The 24,597-nt window shown below is 49.0% G+C and overlaps 1 protein-coding gene across 1 annotated transcript in view; it reads left to right on the plus strand.

Moving 5' to 3' along the window:
• The window catches only part of PIK3C2B (phosphatidylinositol-4-phosphate 3-kinase catalytic subunit type 2 beta), a 67,830-nt gene that overhangs the window by 5,700 nt on the left and 37,533 nt on the right, over nt 1-24,597 (plus strand). The window contains exons 2-5 of the mRNA XM_087827891.1: nt 18,907-19,923; nt 23,055-23,155; nt 23,738-23,892; nt 24,151-24,271. Coding sequence (XP_087684017.1) covers nt 18,994-19,923; nt 23,055-23,155; nt 23,738-23,892; nt 24,151-24,271 — 1,307 coding nt within the window. The 5' untranslated portion in view covers nt 18,907-18,993. The remainder of the gene's footprint in view (nt 1-18,906; nt 19,924-23,054; nt 23,156-23,737; nt 23,893-24,150; nt 24,272-24,597) is intronic.

Here is a 24,597-nt window from a genome sequence, read left to right on the forward strand (position 1 = left end):
CTGGTGATAGCTCTATGGATAATATAAGGTGGGTTCATTGATGGTTGGTTAATTGTTTGTCCAACAAAAACATCCTTAACCCCCACCTGGAGTGGCTCAGTTGGTTGAGCGTCCTCCCATGTTTGCTGGTTTGATTCCTGGTCAGGGCACATACCAGGGTTGTGGGTTCGACCCCCCCGTTGGGGCACATATGGAGGGCAACTGATTGGTGTTTCTCACATTGATGTTTCTCTCTCTCTCTCCCTCCCTTCTTTCGTCTCTTCTAAGTACTCAGATCATAAAAATTTAAAAAACAAAAAAACAATCACTCAACAGGCTTGTTGTGAGGATTAAACAAACACTGTGTTGAAAAAAAACACACACCAAAAAAACACGTTCAATGTCTCTGCTCTTTCATTCTCACATTCATTCACTCATTCATCAATTGACAGGCAGTATAAATTCAGCGTATGGTTAAGAGTATGGCTCTGGGGTCAGATTTCTTGGGTTCAAAAATCTGGTTTCCTCACAAACTAGTTGTTTGATCTTGGGAAAATCACTTAATTTATCTGTGCTTTTATTTCCTCATATGGAAGATGGGAAAAATAATAAATAGTACCAGGGGGGAAAAGGCTGTTGTATAAATGAAACGAGTTCATTAGTGAACTGCCTAGAACAGTGCCTGATACATGGCAAGGGTTCAGTAAATGGTGGTGGTTACAATTACTTTATCCAGTAGCAGGTTTGTGCTAAACCCTAAGGATACAGACTTGAATTCAGTGTGGTCCCTGACCCTGAGGTAACTGTGCTGGTGCTCTAAAAAATACAAGTGGACATCCTGGCTAGTGTGGCTCAGTTGGTTGGAGCAGTGTCCCATTCACCAAAAGGGGGTGGCAGGTTTGATTCCAGTCAGGGCACATGCCCAGGTTGCGGGTTCAATCCCTGGTTGGGGTGCGTATGGGAGAAACTGATCGATGTTTCTCTTTCTTTCTCTCTCTCAAATCAAGAAATATATCCTCAGTGAGGATTTAAAAAATAATAAAATAAAAATGCAAGTGAATGGATGAGTTTCTCTGTGGAATGGGTTACTCCTATAAGCTCTGTATGAGTCACTTGCCATATGGCTGCTCCAAGCTTGGTGTAACCTTGGATAGCATTTCATAGAAGTATAGAAGCTAGGACCAGAGTACTTGGTATTTTGGGGGCCTCTAAACTCTGAGAATCTAATAAATGCTATGGGATATCTACCTGGGAAAGTAAATTACAATTGTACCTTCCTCATTCAGCCTCAGAATCTCTTCTCCTACAATGTGAAGGGTTAACTCTTCTCTGGGTTATTCGGAGCACCCTCAGAACTCGGTCTTCAACAGTCTGCATCTCCCATAAAACACTGTGCTGAGCAGTGTAGGGAAGACAGGATAAAGAAAAGGTTACTTTTATTCTTAAGATTAATGGGCTAATGTCAATGAAAGTGCTTTTGTAACTATAAAGCACCTACATGGGTGAAAGATATTTCTGTTCTGATCACTAATAGGAATAATAGAAAACAATGTAAGTGCAGTAGGACGCACTAAAATTTTTAGAGATATTTGGAAGAGAGCAAAGTGATAGTCATAGGAGATGAGAGAATGTAAGAGCAAGTGTTCCGTAGAGGGCCTGCGGGACTCCAGAAGCACTAGCAGGAGTGAAGGTCTGTGGGAAAACTTGGAGCCCTGGAGAGTGGTTAAGAACCATCAGCGTTTAGGGGGCATGCAGGGGACTGGGCTGGGACTCAGTGTGGGGAATCTTGAGTATCTGATAAGGAAGGGGACAGGCAGAAACCCTTTCATCAGAAGAATGACTTGACCAGGGCTGCACTCCAGGAAGATTATCCTGGCAATGGAGTGCAGGGGAGATAGACTAGGAGGCCAAGGAAGGGGGAGGTGGGCCAATGGGGGGGGGGGCAACTCCTGCTGTAATGTCAACATTAAAACATTTTTAATAAAAACAAATAAATACATAAAAATGAAAATATATGTAAAAAAATAGTCAACTGTCATTCTTTCATTATTTTTCTGTATGTAATGTATTTTTTTTTCCTACTGGAGTTGTTTTTAAGATCTTTATCTTTGTTTTCCAAAAGTTGAACTCTGATGAACATAGATGTGATTATCTTTGTATTTATCCTTATTAGAGTTCATTGATATTTCTGGATTTTGTGGGTTTCTGTTTTTGATAAAATTGAGAAAATATTTCCCCCCTCACCTAATTACATGAATTTTAGAGTGATTGGTATTGTTCCAGATATAATTGAGGCTTTGTTAGTGTTTTTTTTCCCCTAAACTTTTTCTCTCCATGCTTCAGTTTGGATGGTTTTTATTGACTTGTCTTCGAGCTCAGTGATCTTTTCTTTTGTTGCATGTAATCTGCTGTTAATCTTATCCAACGACTTTTTTAAAAAATAAAGTTTTGATTTAGATATTAAAAAAAAAAAAAAAGGAGGCTGTTTTAATCATTCAGGTCAGAGAAAGGAATAATAACCTTCTGCAGCCTAATATTTCACTTAATGAAAGTAATCGGAAGCTTGGAAAGGAATGGACCAATTTGAGAGAGATTGAAACAGGAAGGCGAGGGGATCCCCTTCTCTGGAGGATTTTGAGAGTGGGTACAATAGACTGGTTGTGGCTCAGTGTGGAAAGAGCACTGGAGTGAGAGTCTGAGACCTACTTTTAGTCCCACTGCAGCCACTGACTGGCTGTGTGACTCAGACAAGTGATTTCTCCCCTCTGGTCATTGCTTCTCTGCAAAGTTGGGGGTTTTTCTTCCCTGTTTGTTTATTTGCTTGTTTTTTGAGTGGCTGGGGAGGGTAAAGAAGTGTTTTGTGTAGGGAGAGAACGTGGGGCTGTACCAGGATAATCTTCAACATCAGCTTGAACGTTTGGTAAAATGTGATGTGTCTGTATCTGGGTCTGTGGCAGGATGGAACAAAACACTGAATGGTATGACCTCAAACAAATTTCAGTTTAACTCTTGATTTTACTAATTGTGTGACCTTGAGCAATTGACTCAGTCCCTTTCCTGTTTTCTAGTTTCCTCATTCCTAAAGTAATGATAATAATAGCTACACTGAAGGATTGTTGTGAGGATTACACAAGGCAATATCTAGCACAAAATACCAGAGGCAAACAATAGGCCTGTTTCCTTCCTTTTCTTTTTGCGATGCTCATACTCACTTAGCCTCCCTCCCCTCTTTCCCCTCTCCCTGTCTCCTTGTCCCCCTTGTCTCCCTTGTCCCCCTTGTCCCCCTTGTCCCCCTTGTCCCCCTTGTCCCCTTCCACCCAAACACTCCAGTCACAACAGTGAACAAGTGCTGGAGGGACTCATTGGACAGACTTTGCAATGGTGATTATGTTACTTGTAATAGTAATTCAGCAGGTGCCCGTGGATTGTTAGCTCCCATATGCCTGCATATGCAGTCACACCCTGGCTACATATCCAGCTCCCAAGCATGTCGGCCAATACCTGTTGAGAATGGCTCTGACTATTGCCACCCTGGTAGACCCTGAGTGAGGGTCACATGAGTGAGGGCCCCATGAGGATGCAGCTGGTGGAGCAGGGGGCTGGTGAGCAGCTGGTGGTTCACCTTTCTGCTGAGTGTCCACTTTGCTGGGTATAGACTTGGGCTCTCTCTTAGGGAGACTTCTGTCTCCCTTGGGACCTTCCTGTGCAAAGTGGGGCACAGAAGATGGGAGAGAGGCAGCAGGGCATGTACAGAGCACCAGCAAGACCAACTGACATGATTCCGTGCTCTAGGCCCCCACCCCTAGGCCTACTCAAAAAATACATTTCTTGACCCCTTCATGCCCAGAGATGCAAAAATAGTTTCTGTGCCAGTTAAGGTACAAGTGTTGTTCTTTGCCCCAGACACCAGGCCAGCATTTTAATCATTCACGTCACATGCACAGCATCAGAGTGTTACGGAGACACGGAGAGTCACAGGAGTAAGGAGAGTTTGAAAGGGTTGACCAGTGAAGGCTTCTGAGGACCTTGAGTTGGGTGGAAACAGGAGAGAGAGCAGGAGGGAGAGAAAGGTCCCTCCAGCTGCACCCATGGCTTTCTGGAGGCCCTGAGTCAGGTGGGCTGGGAAATAGGGCAGGGGGTCAATACCATGCTGTACGTGTGGTCAAGCTGAGCTGATGGCACTGGACAACCACTGGGACAGGTCTAGGGGTGACTAGGCTGATGTGGGGAGTCATAGCTGGGTCCCCTGTGATCTGGCACCATCAGGACCACTGCCTGCTGCCCCCTCCCCAGCCCTCCCATCTAGGTAATTCCCTCCCCTGTAGTTTGGGGATTCTGGAGACTGAGAGGCCATCTCGGAGAGGATCACATTTCTCAGTTCCCTGTTAGGGCCCTGCTTCCCCAGTGGGGTTTCTCCTTTGACCTTGGTAAAATCGAATCCCTGGTCTCCCCTGGGTTCAGTGTCCTTGGCTGCCCTGAGCAGGATATCTTTCCTGCCGGCTACCAAGAATAGTGGAGTGGAACTGTGTGGCTACTGGGGAAGGCCTGGTGGCTGCCTGGGACGGACTGGCTAACAATAGCCAAGGACAAGGATTGGAGGAGTCAGTGACTTAAAAGGACAGCCTGCCTGGTGGGCAGCACTGGGGGGACTTGTGTTCTGGAGAGGGGCAAGAGATTCCTGGGGTTCAGGAGCTGAGACCAGGGGAGGCCATGGAGAGGCACAGCCTACAGAAGGATCCATCAGCCTACCTTAAGGGATCATTCCTCCCAGTGCCACTAGAAATTTCTCTTACCACTGCCAGGATGGTGGGGTTGGGCACTCTTCCCCTCAGACTCTGCTTTTTAACTGCAAATGTCCCTGGGAGGAACTAACACCTAGGCCTCTAACACCCCCCTGTAAATTAGTATGAGGTGTTTTGTTTGTGTGTGTTTTTCTGGGCTGAAAGATGGGGGCTGCTTGAAAGCTGGCACCTCTTTCCTTTCCCATCCTGCTCTGTGAGTACCCAGGGCTTCTGCACTCAGCCCTGACTTAGGAAATAACCGCCCCGAGACCTGCCAGAGCCAGGTGGCCTTGGGCCTGCCACAGTGTGTTAGAATGTGTACAGGTAAGGGCCTGCTTGGGAAAGCCCGGAGCTGCCCCCTGGGGCTGAAGGTCCTCTTTCCTTTTTCTTCTGGGTTCAGCCTTCCATCTCAGACTTTTTTGCTGGTGACACTAAGATCACGACCTCATGTGTCTAGGCCAGCTTCCTGTCCTCCCGGAGCTGATGAGGGAGGATGTGTGGTATGTGCCATTTGTGTGGTTACCATGGCTTTGGGGTTTTCTTGATTTGGGGAGTTAGCACTAATTGAAGATGCTCTCTGTTATCAGACCACATGTGTAGATGGCTGCTTTAGGAACTGTGGTGGCAGAGGGACAGTGGGTAGGGCTGTGGACAGTGGTGCAGAGCTTCCTTGCCTTGGGCATGGTGTGGGAGCCCATCTTCAGCTTCAGGTTGACATGGATGGGTGGCTTACTTTCATTTGCTCAACTTCCTTTCACCCTCCCCCAAGCCAAGCCAGCTTGGGTGGCTGCCAATTGCCAGCAGCCCACTTCCCACACAATGTGTCCCTGTCCGCTGGCTCTCCAACCCGGACTGACAGGCAGTCACCTTCACACTTCCTACAGACACCACCACCATGCCCAGCTGCTGGCCCCACCTTCTCTGCTCTGTGTGTAGGGTTGTTCTGGGGACTAATTTCTTGGGCCCTTCTTGTTCTAGGGCATTGGCACAAATGTGCCCAGTGTGCACTTGTTGAGAGAGCGTAGGGCTGGAGGCCGAGATTATTTCTGCATGTGAGCTATCTGGACCCTTTTCCAGTGTGATACCCAGGGCAAAGTGGGTGACCCTTAGTGGTCCTCACTCTCCTCATCTCTGAAAGACAGGAGGACCCTGTCTTGGAGAAAAGAGACAACCTATCTAACAAAGGTGCTACCAGCCCAGCTGGGCGTGGCTCAGTGGTTAAGCATCGACCTAGGATCTGGGAGATTGAGGTTCGATTCCCGGTCAGGGCACATGCCTGGGTTGGCAGCTCGATCCCCAGTCGGGGGCGTGCAGGAGGCAGCTGATCATTGACTTATCATTGATGTTTCAACTCTCTCTCTCCCTCTCCCTTCCTCTCTCTGAAATCAATAAAGATATATTTAAATAAAAATTTAAAAAGAAGAAAGGTGCTACCAGGAAACAACCATGGATGAATGAATTGGAGACACTCCCTAAAAATCAGAGTGTTGATCCCCAGCAAAGATGTCTTTCTGGAGGATGGTCTCACTGGTATTATTCGACGCTCTCTGGTTAGTTCAGTGCTTTTTCCTCACTAAATTATTGATTTTTAGAGAGAGAGGAAAGGGGAAAGACAGAGATATCCATTTGTTGTTTACTTATTTATGCATCATTGGTTGATTCTTTTATGTGCCCTGACCAGGAAATGAACCCGCAGCCTTGGTGTAGCGATGCTCTAACTGACTGAGCTACCGGGCCAGGGCTCCTGTGCCTTTGCAGTTACCCTGAGATACATCCTGTCCCCTTGTGTGAGCTAGGACCATGTTTGAAGTGCCTCCTTGCTCCTTGCAGACTCCGATGGGTTAGCCCTGCCCAGCATGTAGGATGTTGGGTGTGAGGACAACCTGAGTGTGAGGTGGCTCTGCAAGGTGGATCTGCTGCCACTTATCTCTTCTCGCCAGCGAGTCCTCCAGGCAGAGCATGTTATGTCCTGACTTTGGTGCCTCAGTTGGATGGGAACAACTGTGACATATTTTCTGGATTCTGCTTAATGGGCTGGTCTCCTCCAGGGTGTTCTCCCAGTCCCCAGAAGGAATCCTGGAGAACTAGATTCCACAGGGCAGGGCATGAGCTGGGTGAGCTGGTCTGCAGGTTCAGCTGGAGGTGACAGTGGCTGCAGTCTGCCTTTGCAGGAGCTCATGTTTTGCAGGAAGCAAATGGCCCTGTGAAGCAAAGCTGAGGTGCTGAGGAACGGAGAGCAGATGGAGAGACAATGAGTAGAGGGGGCTGCTGTATCCCATCCCGCACGCACCCATGCTCCCCCAGAGGGCCGCACCCGTCGTGGGGCCTATGGAGCCTTCAGAGAGACGAAGGTTTCCTAGATGTTGCCGTTTGGAAATATTGGGCTTCTTTTTCTGATGTGGGTTGTGCTGGTGGGAAAGTTGTCTGTGAAGAAGTTTATTCAGGAGTCCCCTCGGCCAGGGGTCAGGATTGATAAGGGAAGTTCATCCTGGGAGTTCCTCTTACCCCTCGCATCCCTGTCCCGCTGCCTTTTTCTGGAAGGCTGTGGAAGCTGGAAGTAATTTTTTTTCTTTGTTAAAAATTTTTTTAATTTTTATTTTTATTGAGGTAACATTGGTTAATAATATAAAATTCAGGTGTACATTATAATTGCTATGTGTATAGTCTCTTTCCATTGCTATGTGTTTGACCCCTTTACCCCCCTTGCCCTCTTCTAGCACCCTTCCTCTTTGATAACTAACATTCTGTTGTCTGTATCTATGAGTTTTTTGGTCTGTTTTGTTAGTTCATTTGTTCCTTTCTTTTGTTTTATATTCCACATATGAGTAGAATCATGTGTTTTGTCCTTTCTTTTTTATATTTTTATTGTAGAGAGAGAGGAAGAGAGAGGGGGAGAGAGAGAGAGAGAAGCATCGATGTGAGAGTGAAACATCCATCGGACTGTCTCCTGCACACCCCCCCCCCCCCCCCCGCCAGGGATCGAGCCTGCAACACGCAACCCAGGCATGTGCCCTGACTGAGAATCGAGCTGGCAACCCCTCAGTGCACGGGACACTGTCCAACCAACTGAGCCACACAGGCCAGGGCTGTTTTGTGCTTTTCCACCTGATTGGCTGCCTCCTGCACACCCTCTACTGGAGCCTGCGATCTGGGCATGTGCCCTGACCAGGAATTGAACCAGCAACCTTTTGGTGCACAGGACGATGCCCAACCAACTGAGCCACACCGGCCAGGGCAGTTTTGTAGTTCATGCATTTAGAATAAAAGAAGACATAAGGAGGGTTACATGAAATCCACTGGTGGTAGGTTAAGGAGGTGGGAGAAAGCAAAGTGGGGAGACCTCTAAGGTGGGATAAAGAACTAAATGGAGAGACACACACTTCTTTTACATGGGTGGGCCCAGGCTAGTTAACATTGAACATTTACAGCACCTAGAGATGGTGTACAAGAAACAAGGTAACGCAGGCTTGCGGTCTTGCGCTCTGGTGCCAGGGGTGTGCCTTTGAGGGGTTAATTTTCGAGGGCCACGTCCTCTGGTGACACAATCCCTAGTGGAAGGTTTAAAATGATTGTGTATTAGGAGTTGGTCCATTCTCAGCAAGGACTGCCTCATGACCAGCTTGTGTTGGGATCCAGGACAGAATAAAGAGCGTTTCATTTTCCAGCCGTCAACAGTCAGGTGGGCTGAGGGCCCATGTTCTCTGCAGACCTGTTAGAACAGCTGCTCATTGGACAGTGGTTCATGGGAGCTCCAGATATCACAAGGGCCAGCGTTTGGCCCAGTGCAGTTTTGGAGCTAGAAATCCAAGATCAGGATGTTGGCAGGGTTGGTTTCTCCTGAGGCCTTTCTGGCATGTAGATGGTTGTCTTCTCCCTGTGCCCTCACATGATCTGCCCTCTGTGTCCATCTTTTCTTATGGCTGAGTAATATTCCACTGTATATATGTGCCATTCTGTTGATGGACACTTATGTTGTTTCCATATCTTAGCTGTTGTAAATAATGCTACAGTCAACATAGGGGATGCATATATCTTTGTGAATTACTGTTTTGGATTTCTTCAGATAAATATCTGGAAGAGGAATTGCTGGAGCATGTGGTAATTCTATTCTTAATTTTTTGGGGAACTTCCATACTGTTTTTCCCTACTGGCTGCATCAGTTTACATTCCCACCCACCATGCTCTTTGGAGGGAACTCCACCAATCTGAACTAGAAGGACTGGTTCTTGGGGCTGTGGTGGCAAAGCCAGGTTGGGGGCAGGGGGGAGAGAGCAGGAAGTGAACCAGACAGAGGAGATGTGGCTGCTCTGGCTCATAGGATGGTTCCTGGGTTAGAGATCCACACACTGCCAAGACCTTTCTTTCCTCTTTGCAAAAGGTTCCATTCAGCTGGCTGCCAGCTCCTGATCCCTGGCCCTACCATCTAAATCAGCAGCTCTAGGAAGGAAAGTTTTGATCTGCCTCATCTCTTCCACCCCTGACTTTCTTCATACTTAGATCCCAAATCTGCAGGGGGTGTGGTGGGAGCTATGATCTCTGGGGATTCAATGAGTGTGTGTGGCCAGACCAGTTTCACAAATAGTTTCTGAGCAAGGATCAGGGACTCTGGGGCTCTGAATGCAAAACCCAACTCGATCTAACCATATCACACAGCCTCCTAGCACCTGTTCCTCGGCTCTCTAAGACACAGAGAGCCCTCTACTAACTCTTTTTTAAAAAAATATGTTTTTATTGATTTCAGAGAGAGGAAGGGGGAGGGAGAGAGCAATAGAAACATCAATGATAAGAGAGAGTCATTGATGGGCTGCCTCCTACATGGCTCTTACTGGGGATTGAGCCTACCATCCAGGTATGTGCCCTGACCAGGAATTGAATCATGACCTCTGCTAACTCTTGTATCCACTTTGGCTTCAAATTGGTGGAAAGTCCAAGGTCAGCCTAGGGAAGAGAGAGATGGAAAATAAGTTCCAGTAGGAAAGACTGAACCATGCAGGGCTGCTTTAATTTGGCTAAGAGGATGCTAGAGAGGGGCTGTATGGAGTGGCAAGAAAACACAGGCAGTTATTTTGTCTTCCCACATTTGGAACTAAGTGAGACCCACACAGAAGGGATGTAGGTTAGGAAGAGGAAGACTTTGTTAGTATGTGTTTCTGATGGGCCTGATATCAGAGAAGCTGTATAAACTTGTATGTTTTCAATATGAAAGCAAAGATCAGATACATATCTGTTTGAGGCAGGGATCTGGCCCACCTGACCTTTTTTTTTTTTTTTTTAAATCCTCACCCAGGGACATTTTCATTGATTTTTAATGAGAGGGGAGGGGAGAGAGAGAGAGAGAGAGAGAGAGAAACATCCATGTAAGAGAGAAATATCTATCAGTCTCCTCTTGCATGTGCCCAAACTGGGGCCAGGGATCGAACCAGCAACCTAGGTATATGCCCCGACTGGGAATGGAACCCGCGACCTTTAGGTGTCCTGGACGATGCTCTTACCAACTGAGCGCATCCAGCCAGGGCTGACCTTCTTGATACACCTTCCTGCTGGAGGAACTGGATTCCTGGCTCAGCACATGCTGAGCTGCCTGTTGGAGCCGGGCTGTTGCTGTGGGAGGGAGAAGTGGAGCAGACAGCAGGTGTGTGGCTGGAATAGTGGAGGTGGGTCCCTGGCTGCAAAGCCTGTGGGGCCTTGGGTATGGGTAAGTGCGGATCTTGGGGGTTAGATAGGGGCAGGGGTCCAAGTCCTGGACCCAATCTGTCCCTGAGAGGAGGTGCTCCCTAGGCAGCCCTAAAACTGAGTTACCTTCCTTAGTAAAAACTACCAAAAGGTGGGATGCCCGTGACTGGGGGCTTGAAACCTCTGTACTTTTCATCACCTTGTCAGTAGCTCTCCATTTTCCCTGCCCAGTGAAGATGGGCTAAGATATCCACCTGCTTTGTGCCCCAGGACGGGGATTGATATATTTGTGGATATGTCTGTCACCTTTGCTAGACCGTCAGCTCTCTGGAATTATGCCATGGTCATTGAATACTATAGGTCTAGCATGATGCCTGGCACGTAGCTTGTACTCAGTGCCCATTGGGATCCAGTTCTGTGGCTCAGGAAATGGGAAAATAACCTGGACCCATTGGACCATCCAAAGCTGAGCAGCTGATACAGTGCCCTGCAGCAAGAGAGCAGGAAGCCCTGTGCACCCACAGCGGATGTCAGTGCTGGCCCCTGGCCTCTCCCTCTTTGGCTCGGGGACTGAGCAGAGCCAGGCCCCTGGAGGGGGTGCCTCTCCTTTCTCTCCGCCCTTTGACTCTGAACCATTGTGTGGCTGGGCCCTTTTGGTTCCATTTCCTCCCCCGCAGGCCTTCAGCCATCTGTTGGCAGCTGTGTGTGGACTGAGTTTGGTGCCTGGTGCTGCGTAGATCCTGGCACCGACCTATGCATGTCCACTTCCTTTACCAGCTAACCAGTGCTTTTGGGGTCCCTTTCCACAGTCCCCCTTGTCTTCCTGGGAGTTCTGAAACCCTAGTTTGTGAGTCAAAGCTGGCTGCACATTTGAATCTCCTGAGGGGCTTAGCAGAGTCCAGGGACTCACTCTACTGAATCAGACCCTCCCAGAGAGGGACCAGGAATTTGTATGTTTGAAAAACTTCCCAAGTGACAATTGAGAACATCTGAATGTGGATTATACATTAAATAATGTTGTTATGTCAATGCTAAATTTTGTTGGTCGCACTGTGTTTATATAGGAGAATGTCCTACTTCTTAAGTGATTCAGGCTGGGTTATTTAGGGGTGAAGTGTTTGCATCTTTCTTTCACATGGGTGAGCAGAGAGGGAGGACGCATGTGGGGGATGTTAACAAGCAGTCCATGTAGGTGGTGGGAGGAAACTGGCTAAAATGACCTTCCAGATGATTTCCATCTGCTCTCTGAGAGATGGATACTAGAAGAGAACACAGCCAGGGCCACCAAGGTGCACAACTCCAGGGAGCAGCATTCACATGTTTTCTTTGCTGTGGTCAAGGGTGTCATTCATTTAGAACACAGTGCGTGGGTGCTCCCTGGAGTGGTGTGACACAGCAGCCCTGGCCCCAGCCATCTCTTTGTGGGTGGGCTGCAGAGGAGCAGAGACCCAGGCCCTTATCATCCCACCCCTTTCCTGGGACCTACGTGGATATTTGCTCTTTTACAGAATCCCTAGTAGCCGTTGAGCACTAAGGGAATGGAGCAGTTTCTAAGTTGTCAGCCCAGCAGAGGCTGCAGAAAGGGAACTGAATTAGGGAAGGGGGAGGCAGGAAACATGAGCCTGATTCCTAAAATACTTTGTGCATGCCTGGAAAATGCAGTTCGGCACTTGAGTTCTCGCTCCAGCTCCAGGTTGTTGCCACTGGTTGCTCCTGCCTTTCCTCTTTCCCTCTGGATTTCCCCTGTGCCTGGCTGCTGCTCTGCTCTGAACCTTCCCTTCACCTTAGGGGTGGCTCCCCTGGTCCTGGTCCTGGTCCTGGTCCTGGTCCTGGTCCTGGTCCTGGTCCTGGTCCTGGTCCTGGTCCTGGTCCTGGTCTTGGGGGTATGCTGCTTGTCCTGCCTCCTTACCGGGGATCCCTCAGCATCAGTGAACCAAGCCCTGAGCCTTTTCCAAGGAGCAGCTCTCAGTGTGGCCCAGGTGTGAGCTCTGTCCCCAGGCTGGGCCTCCTTCTGTGCATGGCTGACAGACAGTCTGGTGGTGTCCTGGCCTGGAGCCGGGGATGGATGGTAGTTAGAGAGGGGTAGCTCAGCTTTCCTCATGTGAGTTCCAGTCTGGGAAGAGCCTTAGGAGCTGGGCCTGCTGGATCTTTCTCAGACCTTTCTTCTCTTTCCTTCTGGGGCTAAGGAGCAGCCTTACCCTGGGTTGGAGCCCTCTGAGGAATTTGCTTGAAGGGATTCAATAGGTCGGAATCAGAGACCTCAGAGCTAGAAGGCACTTTGTGTGGTGGTCTTGTCCACCAACCCACCTGCCTTTATGGATGCCAAACCTGGCAAACTAGTTGAAACCCAGTCCTGTGTTTGAAGGACCCCAAAGAAGGATACCACCTGCATTCTGACCACCCATCTCGATTTCTAAAAATTCTTACTACCAGAATACTCTGCCCTTATATCCCAGTTCAAGTACATTTTTCTCAGTGGCAATGAAGTGAATTTGGAACTTGAACTTAATGGGGATGACAGATCCATACACCTTTAATTTTGAATAAAATATTTTAAGACTGTGTTTGAGATCTGTATAGCTTGTTATTGGTAGTGTGAAGAAGGAGCCCTCAGTTCAATATGGAGGTTCAGAGAAGGCTTTCTGAAGACCACGATATCTGAGCAAAGTCTGAGAAGAGTGAGTTGGAGTCAGGCAAAGAGTGTTGAGGACATACCCAGGAGCAGAAACAAAATCATGGAGGTATCAGATACTTGGTAATGAATGGCTGGAGATGAGAGGGAGATGCTGGCCCTGATAAAGACCTTGTGAAGGAGTTAAGTAGAGGCTTTTGAGGGGGTTTAACCTGGGACTGCGATGACCAGATTTATACTCTAGAAAGGGTGCTCTGTGGAGAAAGCCTTAAAGAGGGAAAGACTAGTGGCAGGGAGAACTCTTAGAGGCTATTGTAATAGCCCAGGCGAGAGAAGATAGGGTTTAATTAGGACAGCAGCAGTTAGGGTAGGAGGCAGGACTAGAGTTGGGGAGTGTTGAAAAGAAAAGGTGGTAGACCTCGGTGATTGATTATGGGGGGAAAGGAAGGAGAAATCCAGGACGGCTGTAGGGTTTCAGCGTGGGTGACTGGGGGTGCCGTTCACCATAGTGGGGAACCAGAGGGAGGAGGTGGAAAGAAGGTGATAATTCAGTTTGGGACGTTTGGGTTTGAGGTATAGGTGGGCACGTAAACCCAGGGAGCTACACATCTAGAGTCGTCAGCACGTGAGTGGTGTGAATAGGAGGACAACTAGGATGCAGGGAACAACAACAATAAACAGCTGTCGTGGAAGCCTGGGGTGGGGGGTTCAAGGAAGAAGGCAATGGTCTTAGAGCCAAATGCAGCTGCAATGCCCAAGCAGATAGAAGTGCCCATGGAATTGGGTGGCTTGGGCGTTGTTGCTGGGGCACTTTTACAGGAATATTGAGGGCAGAAGCCAGTTGACAGAGAGTTGAAGAATAAATGAGCCCTGGCTGGTGTTGCTCAGTGGTTAGAGCCTGAGCACCACAGGGTCCAGGGTTTGGTTCCTGGTCAAGGGCGTGTTTCTGGGTTGCAGGTTTGATCCCTGGCCGTGGTTGGGGCATGTGCTAGGGGCAACCAATCAATGTGTGTCTCTCACATTGATGTTTCTCTCTCTCTGCCTCTCTCTTCCTTCTACTCTCCCTGAAAATCAATGGAAAAAATATCCTTGGGTGAAGATTAAAAAAAAAAAAAAGTAAGTGAAAAGGGAGAATTGGGAAACTGGATGCGAAGGGAAGGAAGAACAAAGAGGTTATTAGCTGGAGGCTTTTTTTCCTTTTTCCTTTGTTTTTAAAGTTAGAAGGCACTTGGACATGTTTATGTGCTAAAGAGAGAGACTCAGTTAGGGAGAAGAGACGAAGAGACAGGAGAGGGAGGAGGAATTTGTGGAGCGTCATCCTGATGGAGACTCAGAGGAGGGGGGACAAGAGCACGAGGGGTTGCACCTCAGCTTCCCCTGAGACCAAGGGGAGAGAGGGAGGCTGGATGCTGGTGTGGATAATTCAGTGGGGGGAGGGGCAGGGCGCTGAGATTCTTTCCAGTGGCCTCAGTTTTCTTCGCAGTGGTGCCTGGCTAAGGCAGCTCTTACTATTTTGTTGTTGTTGTTTAGAGAGAGAGAGAAACAAACATCGATTTGTTGTGCCACTTATGTATGCATTCATTGGTTGATTCATGTATGTGCCCTGACCGGAGATCGAACCCACAACGTTGACATATCTGGAGGACCCGCTAACCGACTGGCCAGCAACACTTAGTGTTCTGCTTGTACCAGCTCAGAGCTGAAAATCCACAGTCTGGACTGAATGGTGTAAACTCAGTCCAACTTTGACATTTCTCTAGTGTCTCTTATCTAAAAGTACTAGGACCCCCTTTTCCTGGAACCGGTTTTCCAGCTCTGGGCAGCTAAGTTCTGGGTGTCTTCATCTGGTCATCTAATTCCTTTGAATTTCAAATAGAAAAACTGCCTCTTACCCCCTGTAGATAAAAAATAATCTATAAGGCCCTGGCCGGTATAGCTCAGTTGAGGCTGTTTGGGGGTCCTCCTGTGCACTGAAGGGTTGCTGATTTGATTCCCAGTCGGGGCACATGCCTGGGTTTCAGGCTCGATGGGTTGGGATGCATGCGGGAGGCGGCCAGTCAATGTTTCCCGCTCACCTCTTTCTCCCTCTCTCTTCCTCTCTCTCCAAAAATCAATGGAAAATAATATCCTAGAGTAAGGATTAACAATAACAACAAATTTAAAATATGTTTTCATTGATTTTTAGAGAGCGGAAAGGAGGGAGAGAGAGAGAAAAAGAGATTGAGAGAAACATTGATGTGAGAGAGACACACTGATTGGTTGCCCCCCGCACTTGCCCCACCTGGGGCCGGGGATTGAACCTGCAACCCAGGTACGTCCCCTTGACTGGGAATCAAACCCCCAACCCTTGATGTGTGGGCTAACGCTCTAACCACTGAGCCACACCAGCCAGGGCCAATGAAAACATATGTTTTAAATTTTTTAAAGGACATTATCTTTATTTATTTAAATGTGTTTTTATTGACTTCAGAGAGAGGAAGGGAGAAAGAAATAGGAACATCAATGATGAGAGAGAGTCACTGACTGGCTGCCTCCCGTGCGCCCCCCATCCGCAACCAGGGCATGTGCCCTGACTGGGCCCTGACTGGGCATCGAACCATGACCTCCTGGTTCATAGATTGACGTTCAACCACTGAGCCACGCTGGGCTGAAAACATATTTTAAAAATATCTCATCTAAGAAGCTGTTGAAGGGTGGAGAAACTCATCAGGCAGAGAAATCAGCTGAGTGCTCTGTGTGCCTGAGGCTGGGCTTCGGCTAATTCATCTTTGGGAAATTACTTCCTTAAACACGCTGAGCCAGCCCTGGCCCTTCAGGGTTCTGTGCCTGTGCCTGACAGGTGCATGGCGTCCTGGGGTGGGTGGGGTATCTTGGGTTAAGGAATACCCTTGTCCTAACTCAACTTTCTTTCCCCCTCTCTCTCTGTCTCCCCCTTCCCTCTCTCTTTTCTCTCTCTCTTCTTTTTTTTCTTTGAAATCTAATTGGCTTTATTAAGCAATTCATGAATTAGGCAGCATTGCATCTGGCAACTGGAAGGGTACTCCCTGCTTTTTTTTGGTTTGTTTGTTTGCTAACTGATTTTGGATCTGATGGAACTTGCCACTCAGGATCTATCTGAACCTTTTTCCCTATTGATGTCATTTTTCTAATCCAGAGGAAGAACATGCTTTATATATTTATTTTCTGCTGAATAAAGCAGTACAATAGAATGTACAATTTTTGATACTCTTATGGAATTGTGAACATCTTAGCTACTGGAGCTAAGGGTCAGATGTGACTACTTTACACTTACCTCCTCGCAGTTCATCTAAAATACATATATAGCAGGTTTGGGGGGTTTTTAAAAATATGTCTTTATTGATTTCAGAGAGAGGAAGGGAGAGGAAGGAAGAGGGAGAGAGAGAAACATCAGTGATGAGTCATTGATCGGCTGCCTCCTGCAGGCCCCCAACTGGGGATCGAGCCCGCAACCCGGGCATGTGCCCTGACCAGGAATCGAACCCCAATCTTCTGGATCCTAGGTCGATGCTCAACCACTGAGCCACGCCAGCTGGGCCATACAGCAGGTGCTTGAATAACATTGATTTGTTATAATATTCATGAAAAAATAAAATTGATTTCTGGCCAGGCTACTGTCTGTGGAGTTTGCATGTTCTCCCCATGTCTGAAGCGGTTTTGGGTATTCCAGTTTCCTCCCACCTCCCAAAGATGTGACCGTTAGATGAACTAGCCTGTCTACATTGTTCCAGTCTGAGTGAGTGTCATCGTGTGGGTGTCAGTGGCCCTGTGATGGAAAGGCATCCTGTCTGGGGTGGGGTCCACCTTTCGCCCTAAACTGCTGGGAGAGGCTCCAGTCACCCATGACCCTGAACTAGAATAATCAGGGTTGGAAAATAATTGTCTCATTTGTTTTCATTCATCTTTCTTAAATGTATGGATAGCTCACATTTATTTCAGTGTTTAATATTAGAAATGTTTTGCATTTTTATTTTTAAGTTTGGTGATGTTTTTGTGACCAGAACTATGCCCTAGGAACTTAACTTTTGTTTGTATCAAGTAGCCAATGGTGAAATTGGTTTCATTATATGTTGTTTCGTTTAAAGTCACAGTTTCCAAGAACCTGTCAATAAAGTAGAAGATTTAGGCCTATGGTTCTCAGCTTCAGCTACAGACTAGAATCTCCTGGGGAGGTTTTTTTTTGTTTTTTGTTTTTAATATGTCTTTATTGATTTCAGAAAGAGGAAGGAAGAATGAGAGAGAGATAGAAACATCAATGATGAGAGAGTCATTGATCGGCTGCCTTCTGCACACCCCCGACTGGTGATCGAGCCCACAACCTGGGCATGTGCCCTGACCAGGAATCAAACCTCGATCTCCTGGATCCTAGGTGGATGCTCAACCACTGAGCCACGCCCAGCCGGGCTCCTAGGGGATTTTTAAACACACCACTGCCCTACCGCAGACCAATTAAATCAGAGTCTCTTGGGAGAACATGGGTATGAGGACTATCCTTTTAGGAAGTTCCCCCAGTGTTTCTCATGTGCAGCCAGGGTTGAGAACCACTGGGCCAGGCTAACCTTGTCATTACAACCACTTACTCAGTGTCTTTTTCATGTCATGGCTTCTAAAGGAAAGGATGCCAAACATGGGTGAATGGAGGGGTCTGCTCGCAGCTAGAGGCAGCTGGCCTGGGGGTCCTGCCTTTTTGCCTGGTTTCCTGCAGGCCTAGGAGAAATTGATATTTAGGCACAACTGTATTCCATCAGGCACCTGGCTCTCACCCTTTGGAAAGCTTTGTTTAAGTGCTCGCATCGGTGTATTCTGGGAGGATCCTTGTGCAATCTGAGTAATTATAAGTTTTCTCATAGCGCTCTTTTGTACTTTTCATTTATAGCTTTATTGAGGTATAATTGACATACAATAAACTGTACAGACTGAAAGTATACAATTTGAGAAGTCTTGACATATGTGAAACCATTACCACAGTCTAGATAATGGTAATTTTCATCATCCCCAACAGTTCTCTTCTGCTCCCTTGTAATCCCCCCCTCCACCCCTTCCCAGATAACTGCTGATGTGCTTTCTGTCACTGTAGATTAGTTTCATTTTCCAGAATTTTATATAAATGGAATCCTATATACTCATGCTCTTTTGTCTGGCTTGTTTTACTCAGTGTCGTCATTATGAGATTCATCCCTGATATTGCATGTGTCGATAATTCATTCCTTTTTGTTGCTGAGTAATAGTCAATTCTGCAGACACATCACATTTTTTTAACCCATTTACCTGTTGGGTTAATGGATTTGGGTTGTTTCCGGTTTTTAGATATTACACATAAAGCTGCTTGTGAATATTCATGTATAAATCTTTTGTGGTCGTGTGCTTTCATTTTCCTAGGTAAGTAACTATGAGTGGAATAGTTGAGTCATATGGTAGGCAGATGTTTACCGTTTCAAGAAGCTGCCTGTGTTCTAAAGTGGTTATACCATTTCACATTCCTCACCAGCAACATCTGAGAGCTGTCTCCTCTAAACTGACTGAAGAGCCCTTGTTTCTGTCTTCTTGGCTCATCCCTTCTTCTTTCCTCTGGGTACATGTGAGAGAGGTGAGGATGGGAGTTAGGGACCAGAGGTGGAGACATGTATAGATTAACTTAAGGGTGAATGGCTGTCATACATAGATTAAGTTGTCTTAGTATCTCTTTTTTCCTCCATCTTTCTGTTTCTTTCCATCTGTTATAGGCAATTAAGAAACAGGCAGTAGCCCAGGTGATGTGATTCAGATTATTAATACATCTCTTTTTGTGATGGAATGATTGATATTTTTACCCCTCACCTGCAGGTGCCCAGACACCATGCCACAACCCTGCAGACCTGACACTGGCAGAAAGTAGGAGACTTCCTTGTCTCCTCTGTCCCCATCCTCACCATGTCGTCGACTCAGGGCAATGGGAAACACTGGGAGTCCCTGGAGTCGGTGGGCATCAGCCGCAAAGAGCTGGCCATGGCTGAAGCCCTGCAGATGGAGTATGATGCTCTGTCCCGGCTCCGGCATGACAAGGAGGAAAACAGGACCAAGCGGAACACGGACCCCTCCCTCATCGGCCTGGATGAGCCTGTCCTGGACTTCTACAGCAAGCCAGCGGGGAGGCAGAAGGACCTCAAGCTCTTACGCGGTCTTTCTGGCTCTGATCCTACCCTCAATTACAACTCACTCTCCCCACAGGAAGGGCTGCCCAACCACTCTACCTCCCAGGGCTCCCAGCCTGGCCCAGATCCCTGGCCCAAAGGCTCCCTGGCTGGAGACTATCTTTACATATTTGATAGTTCAGATGGGGGGCTCTCTTTTTCCCCAAGGCCAGGGGACATAGATGACTCTTCTAAGAAACTGTCCCCACCTCCTCTGCCTCCTCGAGTCTCTATCTGGGACACCCCTCCCCTACCTCCCAGGAAGGGGCCCCCGTCTTCCTCCAAGATCTCCCAGCCCAATGACATCAACACTTTTTCTTTGGTCGAACAGCCTCCAGGCAAATTGCTAGGGCAGCAGATCCTAGAGGAAGAGAAGCCAAGAGGTGGGGGTACAGGGTGCCTATTGGGGTCTGTGGACTACGATGGTATCAATGATGCGATTACACGGCTCAACTTGAAGTCAACCTACGATGCAGAGATGGTGCGGGATGCCACCAGGGGCTGGAAGGAGGGCCGGGCGCCCCTGGACTTCAGCAAGGACATTCCTGGAAAACCTGTGGCCCGGAGCAAGACCATGCCCCCTCAGGTGCCCCCCCGCACCTATGTCTCTCGCTGTGCCAGCCGAAAAACTGCGATACCCGGCAAGAACCACCGGATTTCTGCTGCTTCGGTGAGGACCTTGTGCTTCCTCTGTCTCCCTTTTCTCATGTCGTTCAGAAACAGAATAATCTTTCTTCTTTGCTGTTCCAAATCGGCTACCTACTCATCCCTTTAGTCCCCTCTTCCCCTCTGCTTCTGGGTCCTGGTGGGGGAGAGGAAAAGGGACACCCAGAGACACTCCCTTCCAAGGCTGAGTTTTGTGTACCTTGTGTATCTTCTGGAAGCAGGCATTTCAGAAGCCCAGTTCCTAGTGTGTGCCTGCTTTATGATGTGAGGACGTAACTGAGGTTATGGGGACTCACTGTTGACTCTGTGTCCCAGTGGCCTGGTGTGCTGGAGTGAGTTGCTTCTGCTTTTTGCTCAGCCAAAAATGCTGCATGGTGATGAGGCTAAATCCTCATATTAACCAATGTTTCGTGCTCACTGAATACCAGATCCTGGTCCAGACCCCTCAGCAGCCCTGCCTGATGGTCCAAGGGACACAGCCCTGGTCTCTCATCCCAAAGCTGGCTTGTTCTTGCTCTCTCTGTCTCTTCTCTGTGTCTCCTTCCCTGTGTGTGTCTCTCTCTGTGTCTCTCCCACTGTCTCTCTGTCTGTCTCTGTCTTTCTCCCTCTGTCCCTCTCCTGTCTCCCTCTTTCCTCTGTCTCTCTCTGACTGCTCTCTCTGTGTCTCTCTTCCCTTCTGTCTTTCTCTGTCTCTTTTTCTCTCTTGCTTTCTCTCTCTCTGTTTATCTCTCTCTGTTTTTCTGTGTCTACCTCCCTGTCTTTCTCTCTCTGTCTCTCTTTTATTATTGTAAAACATATAAACAAATTTACTGTCTTAACAATTGTAAGTATGCAGTACAGTGGCGTGAAGCAGATCCACATTGGTCTGCAATCATCACCACCATCCATCTCTTTTCACATTGAACATATTTAGAAGATGTGGTATAACAATAATAATTTTACTTTTATCAGTACATAATATAAAATAGCAAAGTATTTACAGTAAAGCACAGAGTGGGCTCCAGGGCAGCTTTGATCTTGAGCTGGTTTAAGGAAATGCCAGCAGCGTCCCCATGGGTGGGACTTGAAGACTGCTTTGTGTTCCCCCTTGGGCCCTGGAAGCCCTGGCCCTAGAAGGGATCAAGAGGCACCCTCGTGGCTGATGACTTCTGTGGGAACAGGCTTCCGCCTCATCCCATCCCTGTTTCCTCCTTATACATTGTCCAAGGGACACTGGGGCTTTCCCACCTTGGGTCCTAGCAATTGTGATCCTTCACAACTCTCGAAAAGCCATGTGGTCCTTCCTTCCTGTGCTTCTACTAAGAGAGCCCCTGAAGTAGCATCAGCTCCTGGGATAAGTCACAGCTCTAGAGCTCAGGGCTTTTTAAAGGCCCTGCTCTGAGAGGTGGGGCTGCTTCTGCTATTTATAGGGACAGGGAGAGTCCTGTTCCCAGCTCGGAGTTCCTCTCACAGAATTGGGCCTGCTTGCCTGGTCCAGGCACCCTGGTAGGTGGGCACCTCTGTCGCTTCCTCTCCTGCTCCCTCTGCTCCCTCACCCTTCCCCCATCCCCTGCTTGTCTTCAGAGCTCTGAGAAGGAGCTGGGCCCAGTCTCCTTGGAGAAGCCAGGGCAGCTTTTGCTCATTCCTAGTGGGAAAATGAGGCCTTGGTCTTCACCTCATCAACTCGGTGCGGGGACCCATCCTACCGGGCGGGGGGACCCCTCGGGCCCTCGGCCTATACCACCACCCCGCCTCCGCCGGGCTTCCAGCCAGAGGGACACTCCTTATCCCAGGCCTGTGGGGCCAGCTCTGGAAATGGTTGGCTCCAAATGCCAGCTGGGTACCCCCGCTGCCAGCCTCTGCCTGGCAGACTCCCCCAGCCAGCACCGGGTGATGCCTCCAGGGCCTGCCAGCAGGGTGCACGTAAGTGGCTTTGTTTTCTTATGGAGCCAGGGAGTGGCACTGAAAGGGCATGAAAATGGCCTCAGTAGCTACTCTGTTCTCTATCCCTCACCTTCCCCTCCTCTCTCGGCCTCTTCATTTCTCTGTCTCTCTGTTTCTGTTTCTGTCTCGTTCCGTTGCTCTGTCACTTTCTCACTCTTGCCTTTGTGAGTTAATTGCTGACAGTGGTACTATTGTTTTGACTGGGACACAGGCATGAACTTGGCAGAGCCAGGGCCTCACATGCCAGCTGCCCCCACGCTGCACCCCCTCCCTGCTCACCGAGGGGAGCAAGGCTAGCAGGGGAGGGTCACTTAGAGGAAAGTCTATATATTCAAATGAGGAGGTCAGTGCTGCCATCTGCCCAAGGGTGGGGAGGACATGAGAATAGCTGGAGGGAGGGTGAGAGGTGAGGCAAGGCTATGCGCACACACCCGGGCTTTGGGCTCCCCGGAAGCAGGTGTTGGCACCGACGGCAGCCACGCCATCCCAGCTGCAGCTTCATTCCCTTGGGGCGGCCTCACGTGGTGGCTGTGGGCAGGCCTGTCAGGTCAGGCAGAAACCTGTCATGCCCCAGCTCCCCTACTTCCTCCTGGAGGGCTCGGGGCTCTTTTGCACTCCTCACGGGTGAGTGAGAGCAGCTCTGTGACTACAGGAATCAATGTGAGGTCTTGTCTGAGCAAATTCCCACCACCATACATACGGTTGGACAGGATGCGGGGCTCAGGCAGGTTCCCTGACATTGTAGCTGTTCAAAACCAGAAGACTGGAGAGCCAGGAGGAGCTTCCCTGGGGACTATAAGGGCAACCCATGTCCGTGGCCTCCATAGTGGGACAGGAGAAACAGCTCCTCTCCCCGCCAGCCTCTGGGAGCACCCCCAGAAAGCCAGCCCAGAGGCTCCACAATGCTGTGCGTGGCCTGACCTGCCGCATCGAAGCTGCCCTCTTGGGAAGGCTTGGCCATACTCTTGTTCATCCTACCCAGGCTTCTGGACTTAGTCAAAGCTTCAAGTTCTGTTTCTCACTTGGCTCTGGGTCTCCTAAGATGGCAGATAAATATTTTCCAGCATTTCCCACATTTTCTTGCGCCCCTTTCAGTGAATGTTGAATGCCTCTAAAGTCTTCGCGCCTGGAGTGTAATAGCTCAGATCTGGGAGCCGTGGGGAGGGGCCGCCACGAGGAGAAGGCCCTGAGCCAGCTGCTCTTCTCTTAAAGGTGGTCTCCCGGCCCCACGCCTTCGTCAATGGCCATGAGTTGTTTGAGGTCTCAGAGGAGAGAGACGAGGAAGTTGCTGCATTTTGCCACATGCTGGATATGTAAGAGTTAAAGAAGGGGGGTTGTGGTGGGTTGTGGGGCTGGGTCGGAGGGCCACCCTTTTCTCAGAAGAAAGAAGAACCACGTGTAATAAATCTCAATTCAGAGCTATGGGATGCTTCCTATAAAAGGTGTTTGCTGGCTTTTTGAAATTGAGGCACCTTAGAGGTTTCACAGATTTGACAAAATTTATAAAACCTTGATTTAACAGTGAAATTACCCCAATCGCTTCAGGCTTTAGGAGCAAGTGCCCCCAGATGAAGATAAGAGGGCTATCTGGAGCTAAAAGGGAAAGGAAGTGGACCCAGAAAACCTTTCCCTGGCTCTTAGCATGTCCTCTTAGGACACTCCCTACTGTTCAGCTCTGCTTGGGAAACATCTGGCAACTGTAGCAAATGTGTCAAGATCATGGTTTCCAGAGCTGCTTCCCCACCACCTTCCTCTTGGGCCACAGACCTGGAGGGCCGGGCTGACTGGGGACAGGGGCCCTTGGGCCTCAGGGCGGGAGGGTCCCAGCAGGCCTCTTCTCAACTGCTCTCTTCCGAAGGCAGAGCGAGGGTCCTTCTCCCTCTCTTCCTGCACAGCCTTCGATCTGGCTCCAATATCCAAGACTACTTCCTCACCGGCTATGTCTGGAGCGCTGTCACCCCGAGCCCGGAGCACCTTGGGGATGCGGTGAACCTGAAGGTGACGGTGTTGTGTGACAGCCTACAGGAGCCACTCACTTTTACCTGCAACTGTAAGTTATGGGGGAGGAGAGAGAGCCTCCCTGGAGGCGGGGTAGGATCCTTTGGCCTCAGTTCCCACCCCATGGTGTGGCCCAGAGCTTCTATGGGAGGCTGGCTCTGAGGCCAGCTTTTTAGGTCCATGGTCACTTCCTCCAACCCCAAACTGCTTTATGTGGTTGGATCACACCGGGAATGGGGGATCAGGGTAGATGCTGAGCCCCGCCTACCCTGACACCCCCATCTTTGCTGCCCTGCCCCACCCCTTGCAGGTTCCTCAACTGTGGACTTACTCATCTACCAGACCCTGTGCTACACCCACGATGAACTGAGGGGCGTGGATGTGGCTGACTTTGTGCTGAAGCCCTGTGGGCTGGAGGAGTTCCTGCAGAAGTGAGTGACCTAGTGGGGAAGAGCAGGGTAGCATGCAGCACCTGCCTTCTGGGTGTTAGGATTGTCAGGGGCTTCCTGGGGGAGGTGCTGGGCTCCAGGCCTGGGGCTGGCAGCTTCCCTGTAGTTGCACAGGCAGGACTCCTGCTTTCCAGGCACACTCTCGGCCACGTCGCACTTTCCCAGGAGCTCCGTCTTCCAGCGGGGTTGGCCAGCTTCCTGAGCCAAATCTGTGGAAAGAGCTTGGAGCTGGGAATTAGGCAAAGACGAAGTGGAGAGATGTGTGAGGGGTGATGGGGGACTGTGTGGGGCTTTCCTCCTGCCCTAGA

This window comes from Miniopterus natalensis, chromosome 19 (assembly GCF_054644295.1).
Source record: "Miniopterus natalensis isolate mMinNat1 chromosome 19, mMinNat1.hap1, whole genome shotgun sequence".
NCBI lineage: Eukaryota > Metazoa > Chordata > Mammalia > Chiroptera > Miniopteridae > Miniopterus > Miniopterus natalensis.